Genomic DNA, 12,140 nt, shown 5'->3' on the forward strand with positions numbered 1-12,140 from the left:
TTCCTTTCCCAGTTCATTTTACACAGGAAACTGAGGCAGGCAGGGTTAAGTCACTTACCCAGGATCACACAGCTAATAAATGTCTGAGGCTGGATTTGGACTCAAGATGACTATTCCTCATTCTAAGTCTGGTGTTCCTACCTTTTCAGTCTTGTGATACATCAATCCCTGGCTTGTTAACTGACTTTTTATTATTTCTATGCATAATATTTTATTGCCATTACATGCCTTTGCAAAGGCTGTCCTCCATGCTTATGATACCTTTAATTCCCCCCTCACCTCTGCCTCTTAGAATCCTTAGTTTCCTTCAGAGCTCAACTCACAGGCCACTTTTTATGTGGGGGCCTTTTCTGATACCCCCACCTGCCAACACCTATCCCTCAAATTACTTTGGATCTATGTTACATAAACACATCCCCCAATAGAATGCAAGGTCCTTGAGAGCTGGGATTGTCTTATTCTCCTTTGTCTGTCTAGAGTCAAGGAATAAATACTTGTGGATTTATTTGGTAAGAGGACACTAGGATCTTACAGGCCAAGAAACAAAGATGGACAATAGGGCTTCTGAGTTGAGAGTGCTCTCTCTTAGACACAGATCTCCCCCCCCCCCCCAGTATTCCAAGTCTTTCTTCTGAAAAGGACATTAGACTTAGATTTGATTATCTCTTATGTCCCTTCTAGTTGTAATAATGTCAAGTGCATAATAAATATTATTTCATTTGATCCTTGCAACAACCATTGGAAATAGCTGATGTTATAAAACTCCATTTTGCATATGAGGAAACTGAGGATGACAGAAGTAAAGTGATGTGCCCAGAGTTCCATAGCTAGTAAGCATCTGAGGCCAAATTTGAAGTCCAATTTCCTAACTACCAGATTATAGCAATATCTTCTTTTTCTTCTGTTTCTTTCCTAACCCCCTAGTACCTCCATCTATGGCTATTTTCTCTCTCTACAGGTTATAACCATCAGACAGACCCCCTCTCTTCTACAATCTGTGAGTATTTTTAACCTATCAAACAGTTTGTCCATTCTGACCCTGTACCCCCAATGTCCTAGAAAGGAGAAGATAAGAAAGGGCTGCTAAATAAAGAAAAAGGCCCCTCAAAGACCCAGTTCCCCATTTCCCATAGTTCAATCTCCACCACATGATCATGTTAAGCAGAGAAAGTTTTCCCTGTATCTCATAGTCCCTCCCTGTAACGTTACCATGGCATTTAATTTGTAGTTTTAATTCCTGATGTTCCTTCTCAGCTCCTGTGATAAAAACCATCACTTCAACTCCCTCTTTGACTTTATCATCATTACCCATCACCAGCACAGGTAAAGACCATCAATTTTTACTCTGGCAAGTTTTGCTGCATTTGGTTATGAAATTGAAAGCCAAGAAGCTATAGAACCATAGCAACACAGATTTAGAGCTAGATGTGAATATCTAGTCCTATTTACTCATTTTAAAATTTAATTTTTCCAATTAAATACATACACACATACATATCTATATATCTATCTATATAGATAGATATATAGATATGTATGTGTGTATGTAGATATAGATATAGATATATATCTTCTACCTCCCCCCTCCCTCAGTTGAAAAGGGAAAAATACTTTTAAGAACTATGTATAGTCAGGAAAATTTCAGAAAAACTTGGAAAGATTTACATGAAGTGATGCTGAGTGAAGTAGAGCCAAGAGAACATTGTATACAATAACAGCAAGATTAAGTGATGATCAACTATGATAGACTTAGTTTTTCCTCAGCAATACAATGATTCAAGACAACTCCTAAAGACTCACAATGGAAAATCCTATCCACATTTAGAGAAAGAATTATGGAGTTTTAAAGTAAATAGAAGCATACTGTTGTCACTGTGTGTGTTTTCCATTTGTTTTATTTCTTCTTTCACAACCTGACTAATATAAAAATATCTTTAACATGATTACATATGTATAACCTATAACAGATTGCTTGCTGTCTTGGAGAAGGGAGTGAGGCAAAAGGGGAGGGATAAAGATTTGGAACTCAAAATCATATAAAAACTGTTGAAAACTATCTTTACACGTAATTGGAAAAATGCTATTTACAAAAAAAGAAACAGACATCATACAGAAAAAAAAATCCCTCATTAAGTATGTCCAAAAAATATATGTCCCATTGTGCACCCTGAATCCATTACTTCTCTCTACAAAGGTAGCATGTTTCCTCATTAGTCCTCTGGAATCCTAATTGGTCATTGCACTGATCAAAGTTTTAAAATCTGTCTTAAGTTGTTTGTCTTGATGATGATATTGTATCATTTATTATATAAAGTTGTATAAATTATTCTGGTGCCTTCTCCAAATAAGCTCACACAAATCTCCTCAGATTTTTCTGAAATCACCACTTTCATTGTTTCTTAGTACAACAGTATTCCATCCATCACACTCATTACCAAAAATTATTCAGCCATTCCCCAACTGATGACTATCCCCTCATTTTCCATTCTTTGTCACCTCTAAAAGTGATACTATAAATTTTTTGTACATCTAGTTCTTTTTCTTTGGGATATAAACCTTGTAGTGATATTGTTCAGTTAAAGGTATACACAGTTTGATAACTTTAGAGGCATTGTTCTAAATTACTTTCTTAATAGCGAGACCAATTCACAGTTCTAACAACAGTGCATTCATGGGCCACTTTCCCTATTATCAACATTTCTCATTTTCCTTTTTTTTTTTTTAACCAACTTTGCCAATCTGATGGATTTAAGGTAGAAACTCAGTTATTTTAATTTTCATTTCTCAAAGCATTTTTGATTTAGACAATTTCTTCACACACATATTAACTTAGGTTTCTTCCTTAAATAGCTACATGATTATATCCTTTGATGTTTTATCAATTGGAGGATTGTTTTTATTTTAATAAATTTGAATTAATTCCTTATAAACTTTGGAAATGAAACTCTTTATCAGAAGAACTTGCAACCAATATTTTTTCCCACTTTATCTTGACATCATCTTCTTCTGACCCTTGGTGATAATGAGCTGTTACCTTCTTCATAGATCTAAAATGTAATTTTCCCATTTTAATCTAATTTTGTTTTTACAATATCACCTTTTATATCTAAATCATGTACCCATTTGGAGTTTATTTTGATTTGTCATGTGAAATGTTAGTGAATACCTAGTTTCTGCTAGATAATTTTTAGTTTTTCCAATAATTTTTGTCTAAGAATAAGTTCTTACCTTAGAAGCTGGGTCACCCCCCTCATTTTACATGTGAGGAATTGAGGTTTAACATAAAAAAGGTGGGACATGGCGGGGCCAGGATTTGAATTAAGGTCTTCTGACTCCAAATCTATCAGTTCTTTATACTGCCAGGGGGAAGCATTCAGGCTTAGATGTCTCCTTAAAGTTTCATTCTTTTAAGGAAGGAATAGCACGGTGATAATAATGATGATGATGATGTTATTAATAATGATGACAATTACCTTTATATAATACTTTAAGGTTTACAAAACCCCTTATCTTATTTGGATAACATTTTCTTTTTTTAAATAGTATTTTACTTTTTGCTAATTAAATGTAGAGACAATTCTTAGCATTCATTTTTACAAGATTTCGAGTTCCAAATATTGCTCCCTCTCTCCTTTTCTCCTCTTCCTAAAATTACAAGCAATGTGATGCAGGTTATATATTTGCAATTATATAAAACACATTTCCATATTGGCCATAGTTGTGAAAGGAGAAACCAGACCTAAAGGAGAAAAAATTATGAAAAAAAAAATGAAGTGAAAACAGTATGGTTTGAATTGGATGCTCTTTTGTTAGATGTGGATGCCATTTCCCACCATGAGTCCTTTCTAACTGTCTTGTGCTGAGAAGAGCTGGATATTGTGTGTTCTTATATTAGTTGATACATTACACAATGTTTCCTCATTATACAATGTTGCTGTTACTGTGTACAATGTTATCCTGGTTCTGATCATTTCATTTTGTATCCGTTCATTAAAGTCTTGCAGATTCTTCATTAGTATTTTATTAAATAGAATAACATTTCTGAGACTCAGACAATGTTGCTGTTTCTGTGTACAATGTTGTCCTGGTTCTGTTCATTTCACTTTGTATCCATTCATAAAAGTCTTTCAGGTTTTTCTGAAATCTGCCTGTTCATCATTTCCTTATTGCATAATAGTATTTCATTAGCTAAAATAACATTTCTGAGATTCTTCCTTATATACAGCCACAGGGATCTCCCCTCTGAAGATTTTCACACTCAACTTCACCATCACCAACCTGTTCTATACAGAAGACATGAGTCAAAGGGACTCCAGCAAATTCAACTCCACTGAGAATGTCCTGCAGCACCTGGTGAGACTCCCCTCCAGTCCCCCTCTGCCCCCTCTCTGTCCCCTCTGCCCCCTCTGCCCCCTCTCTGTCTTCCTCATCCGGGAGGATGATCTATCCAGGAGGATGATCTATCCAGGTACTCAGCAGTGTCCCTTTTCCCTTCTGTTTCCAGCTCAATTCCCGGTTTAAAAAGAGCAGCCTTGGCTCTCGCTATTCTGGATGCAGTCTGGCCTTGCTGAGGTAAGAGTCTTGGGAGCCACTGATTCAAATAGCAGGGACCAGCATTCCCACCTGACTCAGATTAACTCCAGCCTAACTCTTCTGCTCCTTCATTCACAAACTGCAATGGATAAACTCTCCCTATCGGCAAACCACTAGAGATACTCTGGACTCCTTCCACCCAATCCCAGGTGGAGAAAAAACTCCTTTCCCCTTAATTTTTCTAAAGACAAAGTTGGAGCTATTTTTGTTTTTTCTTTGTAACCCTATATAAAGGGACTAACATATGCCCAGCAAAGAGCCTGGCACACAATGGATGCATAGTAAATGATTAATTAGAATCCATCAACATTGACTTTCTCCAGAATTATAGGATTATAGCTTGAAAGCTGATCGAGTTTTTAGAGATTATCTGCTTCATTCCTTTCATTTACAGATGATAAAAAAAAACTGAGGCCCAAAGTGACTACAAAGACTTAACCAACATCACAAGATAGATGTCAAATCCAGAATGTGAACACAGATCCTTTTATTTTCATTATTTATTTTGCTGAGGCAATTGGAGTTAAGTGACTTGCCCAGGGTCACACAACTAGGAAGTATTAAGTGTCTGAGGAGCCTTTGATTTTTAAAGCCAATGTTCTTCCTGTTGCATCAGGAAATTAATGAAAACAAGCAGACTCCATGTACATTTGTAAGCACAGTAATGAATGAATTTTCAGAGCACTACCAACTCTAGTGTGGTGGATAGAATGGATAGTGGAAGACCTGAGTTCAGATTTTCTCTCAGATACTTATCTGCTATGGATCCCCAAGCAAGTCACATAACCTATCTTAGCCTGAGTTTTTTCACATGTAAAAAGAGAGGATTGCATTTGATTGTCCTTCTCAACTATAAATCCATGATCCTTTCCAAACCTTTGCCCAAACTCCTCTTAAGAGTGCCTGTTCCCTGAATGACTAATTTTTACTTACTATATCTGTGGTACCAAATTCAGATAGAAACAGGGGCCATTCAATTGCACATTGGAATCCATGTAGGCCATAAATATATGGCCCACATTCAGAAAACCATGTGTGTTTATATATGCACACATGTATAAACATGTATGAAATATAAACACAAATAAATACACAAATATTTAATTTATTTTTATATACAATATATTTAGTTAAAACACAAATTAATAAAGAGGAATTGATTTTAATCTAGTTCAAACCACACTTGAGAAGGACTGTGTTTTTGACACTTCTGATTTAAATCATTAATTTCCAGATCTATGAAGAACAGGACAGAAACAGGAGTGGATATCGTTTGTGCTTATATGGAAGACCCTTTCACCCCCGTCCTGGACAGAGAGAAGGTTTACTGGGAGCTGAGCAATCAGACCCATGGCATCACCAAGCTGGGTCCCTATACTCTGGACAAGGACAGTCTCTACCTTGATGGTGAGCAGCCCCACTCAAGGACACATACCTCCATTTCTTCAATTTGGGTCCTTTCCGCAATCCACCAGTCCCCAAATTTTCCATTTCTTTTGGGCCTCTTTTCCCATTATGGATTTCCCTATCCCTCCTGAGAGCACTTGCCTTCAAGGTGGTAATGGACTATGTAGACATAGGAGCTTACTCCTTGAGATCTAGAGATCAAAAGAGTGCAGATAGTTTTATTGGATTCCCAGGTTGAGCTGCATGAATACCTCCCTCTCAAATGGTGAAGCATCATTTTGTCAGGCCTATGGGCCCCAGACCACCTTTTCTCCATTCCTCCCCTAACCCTTTGTCTAGACTGGGTCGCCCTTCTCAATGCTTCATGTGTGCTCTCTTTTTCCCCTCCCTCCTCTCTCCTCCTTCCTTTCCTCCCTCTTGTTTCTTCTTTTCTCTCCTTTCTCTCTTTTTCTTTTTTCTATTCTCCCCTTCCCTCCTCTTCTTCCTCTTTCCCCCTACCTCTACTCTAGGTTATAACCACCAGATTCCAGTCGCCTCAACAAGCAGTAAGTTATTGATGTCTTGATTTATACATTTTCTGGGACACCACAGAGAAAAGACAGTTCTTTCTCCCAACTTTAAAAAAAAGACTTTTTTGGGATGGGTATAGAACAGAGGAGCAAAAGTAGGCTGGGGGGCAGAATGAGACATATATTATTAGATGTGACCAATGTTTAGATTTTCTTTGCTCATTTGCTTATATTTTATTTGTTATCCAAAATATTTAAATTCTTCAAAACCCAGTGAGCTTGGGAAGCAGGTCGTCCCTGTCTCCTCCTTATTCAGGATTGAAGTCAGACTCAGTATAACTCTAGTACATAGAGGGATTTCCCAGCATTTCAGAGAAACTTGTACCTCTCTCCTACAGCCTTTGTTCAACAATGTTGGCCAATGATTTTTACTAATAATTTTTAATCCTCAGCTGCTTCAATAACTATACTCTCTCAGACCATGCCTCCTGCTCAATCATCATTGTCCTCTGGCAGCACAGGTAGGAATTGACTGATACTTTACTTCCTCCCTTGGAAAGGTTTAGTTGATCTTCATGTCCCCAAGGATATGAAGCAGGAAATGGGAGAGGACAGGAGAGGGATACTTATAGATGCCAGATTTAACAAAGAATGAAATGAGATCTTCTTACAAGGACCCTATATTCTAACAAGGGAGACAACAACTACAGAGATAAGTAAACACAGAATAAATGCAAGTAAATACAAGGTAATTAAGGATGGGGGAAGAATTTCTAAGTTGAGAAGGGGAATCAAGAAAGGTTTCCTGTAGAAGGTAGGATCTCGAGTTAAATCTTGACAGGAGAAAGGGGTTCTATGAGGTAAAGGGGAGGGTATTCCAGGCATAAGGGGCAATTAGTGCAAAGGCATGGGGATTGGAAATAGAATATTATTTAGGAGGAAAAGAGAGAAGACAGATTGACCAAATCATAAAATGCAGGAGGGAGAATAACATGCAAATGATCTGAGAAGGTGAGTTGAGGCCAGGTTGTAAAGAGCTTTTTTAAAATTTAAAACATTTTTATGTTCTGTTCCAAATCTCCCCTCTCCAGCCATTGAAAAGGCAAGAAATATGATACTTATTATACATATAAAGTAATGTGAAACATATTTCCACATTATCCATGGTGTATGTGTATGTGTGTGTGTGTGAAAGCAAGAAAAATAAAAAAATGAAAAACAATATATGCGCCAATCTGTACTCAGAATTCATCAGCTTTCTTTCTGGAGGTGAATAGCATTTGTGAAGAGCTTTAAAAGCAGAAGGGAGGATTTATTTTATAAGATATGTGGAAATTGTTCTTTTTCTTTTCTAGGGCAAATTTTGACTGAGTCCATAAGGACTCAGGGTATAATCTCCTCTGATAGAATGCAAGCTACTTGAGGAAAGGGATGTTTTATTTTTATCTATATTTTCAACACCTCTTACAGTGCCTAGCTTAGTGTATGTGGCTTAATAAATTTTTATTGATTGATTGAAAATAGTTAAAATTTGTAAAGCACTTTGCAAACCAAAGTGTTAATAAATGCTATTATCATCACTGATATGAAGAAGATGGTCATCTTTAGGCTGCTGACTTGTAGACTTTGTGCCTACCTTGGACCCAGTTTTCTGTTTATTGAATCAAGTGATCATCTCGGGTCAGGCTTGAAAAGCAATGTGGTGCAGAAGGGAATAAGGAGTGTTGGGGGTAAAAAATAAGTATTTATTAAGTTCCTTCTATGTCCCAGGCAGTAATACTAAGTGTTTTCCTCACAACTTCCCTGGGATTCAGGAGCTATTATTATTTTGTCGTTGTTGTTACGTCCAACTCTTCACGACCCCATTTAGGGTATTCTTGGTAAAAATACTAGAGTGGTTTGCCATTGCCTTCTCCAGCAGATAAGAATACTGAAGTAAACAGAGTTAAGTGACTTGCCCTAGGGTCACACAGTTAGTAGGTGTCTGAGGTACAGGGAAGAGAAGAATATTGGACTTTGAGCCAGATGAGAATCGATTAACTAATGTTCAATTCCTCTCTCTGGCACTTACCATCTATGTGGCCTGGCACACAGGTATCGCCTAAATCCTCTCTGACTAATCTCAATTTTTTCATCTATAAAATGAAGGCAAAATGCCTTGAAAAGAACTGTTAGGAGGAAAGTGCTTCAGAAACTTCTTAAGTGAAGCTTACATGTGTAAGCTAATTGGCAAGCATTTATGAATTTCCTACTCTGCACTAGGACTGTCCTAAGTGCTGGGACTGCAGAGATCCTACTCTTGAGGAGCTTCCATTCCATGGAGGGAAACAACGTACATAAGGAAATACAAAATATGCACAAATGAATTGGAGGGTACTAAAAACAGGAGGTGACCAAGTATGGCATTTGAAACAAAGGAAGCCAGGAGGGTGAAATAAGGAAGGTGTGTCTTCCAGTTTCTGTCGACCTATGGGTAAAAGGCTTAGTCATGAATGGTTTTTGGTCTCCTCTCCCCCTCAGCTGTGGGGTCTATCCTGGAAGCTTTCACCATGAACTTCACCATCACCAACCTGCTCTACACAGAAGCCATGGGGAAAATAAATTCCAGCAAATTCAACTCCACTGAGCGTATTCTGCAGCACCTGGTGAGAGTCCTTGCTTATTGCTCCTTCTTTTCTCCACCTATGCTGGCCTCTTTAATTTGCAAGGTCACTGCACTGGTCGAGAAGCTTTGGTGGTTCTTCAGCCCTTGGCTCCAGCCCCCAGCTAGCTTATTCCCCTTTTCTTTTCTTTTCCAGCTCAACCCCTTTTTTGAGAATAGCAGCCTTGGATCCAGTTATTCCGGATGCAAGCTGACTTTGTTGAGGTGAGAACCCCAAGAGATAATGGTGTAAGGTTGGGAGGGAGCAACGTCCTTTAATGGACCCTTCTTTTTATGTAAGATCACCACCTTCTGCCTCCGTTTCCTTGATGGGATTTCTACAACCCTATTCACAACTGACCTATTGGAGTAATCCCCTTTTCTAGCTCCAGACCACAAGGTTTAAGAGTAAGCATGAATTTAAGTAAATAATCTTGTCCAACAAATTGAGGACACTGGACCCAGAAAGGTTGTGTCTAGTAGTTTCATAGGGACTCCATGGCAGATTTGTTATCTAAACCAAGGTGTGGGGCCATGCATGTTCTTCCTCTTTATTCATTCATTCAAGAGACAGCTATTAAGTGCTCAATGTGGGCAAGGCACTCTAGTAGGTTCTGGCCATATAAAATGAAAAATAGTCCCTTTTTCTCCAAAAAGGTCACATTATGTGAGAAGGATACCACACTTATATTTGGTAAAGTTGGAAAGCTTTCTGCAATTCCAGCTCTGCAAGTCACCTTATTCTTGTTGGGTTTTTGTTTTCCCCATCTGTAAAATAAAGGATTTGGGCTCAAAAGGTTCCTTCTAGGTTTAGATCTATAATAAGTAAATAAAAAAACAATTTGGAGAGAGAGCATGGTAGGTAAATGACCAGAGAAATGAGGGAAGACAGGCAGATGACCATACAGGACCAAAGCTCTGGAAAGACATCAGGGCTGGATATGTAGATCTAAAGATCATTGTTATACTCTTAGGTGAATAATAATATCAAAGAATGGTAACACTATTCAAGAATTGACTATTAGGAAGTTGTAATTATATATAAAATATGGCCATTGGTTCCAGCTCAATGGAAACATGAAATGAAAATTTGAATCATGCAAGTACTTGATGGGATTCATTATTTGAAGTAATCAGGGCCCACATATAGAGAAAGGTATTATAGAGATAATAAGTGAGCTAATAGGAAATTATAAGATCATCAGCCAAGAGGACTAAAACCTTGGGAGAGGGAGGAGGAAGTATCAGTGTTTTGGGGGTAACACATGAAAGGAGTAAAGAAGGATAAGAAGGAATAGGTGAATGAATGAAAAAAAAAAAGCATCTAAGGGCCTACTATGTGCCAAACACAGATCTAAGCTCTGAGGATATGAATAGAAAAAGCAGGGCAGTTTCTATGCTCAAAGAGCTCACACTTTATCTGGAGAAGGCAAAACAAAACAAAATTGGGATTCAGCTCTTGAGTAGATAGCAAAGACCAGTGGTCCTTAGGTTATCCAACTAGATGATCCTTTCAGAGTCACAAAAGTCAATAAGGAAAGGCTAGTTAATAATAGCAAGTCAATAAGGAAAGGCTAGTTAATAACAGCAATAGCCATAACAAGATCAAGAAAGAGGGAGGAGGACTAAGAAAATTATTAACTTTGTAGAGATCAGTTTTCAGTGGAGTGACGAAGGTCAAAAATCAGATTGCAAAGTACTAACGAATGGATAGGTAAGAGAAATCAGAAATATTGAACTAAAAGTCTTTGCTCAAAAGAAATAAGGCAAGATTAGCAACCAAAGTCAGAGCTGGAACATGTTGGCTAGAACAAAATGAGCAGAAGCACACATATTTGCCACTGTAAGAGTTAGTTTGCAGAGCACCAGTGGCCTATTCTCAGAATAACTAACAATGGATTGCCTAAGGGGAAAAGGAAATAATCTTTTCCTGCTATGAGCCCCATGCTATGCTATGCACTTTTCCAAAGATTATTTCATTAGACTCTCTCAACAACTCTACATGATAGTATTATTACCACTCCTATTTTGCAGTTGAGGAAACTGAGGTAACCAGAGGGTAAGACTTTTCTAGTGTCACACAATAAGTGTCTTAGACTACATTTGATTTCAGATCTTCATGATTCTAGGCCCAGCCTAGATAAAAATCCACTTGATCCCCAGTGGTGTCCTTAGAGATCACTCTCAGATTATTTCAAGGATTCCTTCAATGTGTTTTTTCCCAGATCTATGAAAAATCAGACAGCAACTAGAGCAGATATCATCTGCCTGTATCAGAGGGGTCCCACTGGTCCCTTCCTGGATAGAGAGAGGGTTTATTGGGAACTGAGCAACCAGACAGGGGGCATCAGCAGGCTGGGCCCCTACACTCTGGACAAGGACAGCCTCTACCTTAATGGTGAGTATCCCCTTGGATCATCATCTCGATTTTGTCCCTTTTCAGAAAATAGTCAGCCTGTCCCCAAATTCTCCTTCTCTTTTCCTCTTTCCATTGGAAGTTAAGCAAACAGAAAAGCAGGAAAAGAACTAAGAAAACCAGTTATAACTAATCTAAAGTCTTCCTCCCTCCCTCTCTCTCATTTTATCTCCTTTCTTTCTCTCTAGGTTACAATCATCAGTTCTCCAGCCCAGCAACAACCAGTGAGTATTCATTGACTTGATTTATCACCCCATGACCTGGTAGAGGAAACAGTTAATCCTCTTTCTATTTATCCTATACTGTAGAAAGAGAAGGGACAAAGCAGACCAAGGGATGGCCTGTGGTCCCTCAGCATTTTAACCTTCAATTTCCACAGAATGGTTTAATGACCATTGTCCAGTAGAATCCCTTTCCCCATATCCCATACTCAAGTGTTATCTTCCTGTGGCATTCAAATAGCTTAACTAAGGTTTTTATTCTTGATTTTCCCCTCTTCAGCTCCTATCCTGTCCACATTCACTGCAAGAGTTTCTTCTACTCCATCACTATTAGCCAGTTCCTCAGGTATGAA

General features: G+C 38.1%; 1 protein-coding gene across 7 annotated transcripts in view; it reads left to right on the plus strand.

The window, feature by feature from the left end:
- The window catches only part of LOC100924545 (mucin-16), a 169,033-nt gene that overhangs the window by 79,476 nt on the left and 77,417 nt on the right, over positions 1-12,140 (plus strand). For all 7 annotated transcript variants that reach the window (XM_031948281.1, XM_031948282.1, XM_031948279.1 and 4 more), the window contains 12 exons: positions 959-997; positions 1,255-1,323; positions 4,226-4,353; positions 4,505-4,572; positions 5,828-6,000; positions 6,510-6,545; positions 6,962-7,030; positions 9,030-9,154; positions 9,308-9,375; positions 11,376-11,548; positions 11,755-11,790; positions 12,068-12,133. In XM_031948281.1, coding sequence (XP_031804141.1) covers positions 959-997; positions 1,255-1,323; positions 4,226-4,353; positions 4,505-4,572; positions 5,828-6,000; positions 6,510-6,545; positions 6,962-7,030; positions 9,030-9,154; positions 9,308-9,375; positions 11,376-11,548; positions 11,755-11,790; positions 12,068-12,133 — 1,050 coding nt within the window. The remainder of the gene's footprint in view (positions 1-958; positions 998-1,254; positions 1,324-4,225; positions 4,354-4,504; positions 4,573-5,827; positions 6,001-6,509; positions 6,546-6,961; positions 7,031-9,029; positions 9,155-9,307; positions 9,376-11,375; positions 11,549-11,754; positions 11,791-12,067; positions 12,134-12,140) is intronic.

This window comes from Sarcophilus harrisii, chromosome 1, assembly GCF_902635505.1.
Source record: "Sarcophilus harrisii chromosome 1, mSarHar1.11, whole genome shotgun sequence".
Taxonomy (NCBI): domain Eukaryota; kingdom Metazoa; phylum Chordata; class Mammalia; order Dasyuromorphia; family Dasyuridae; genus Sarcophilus; species Sarcophilus harrisii.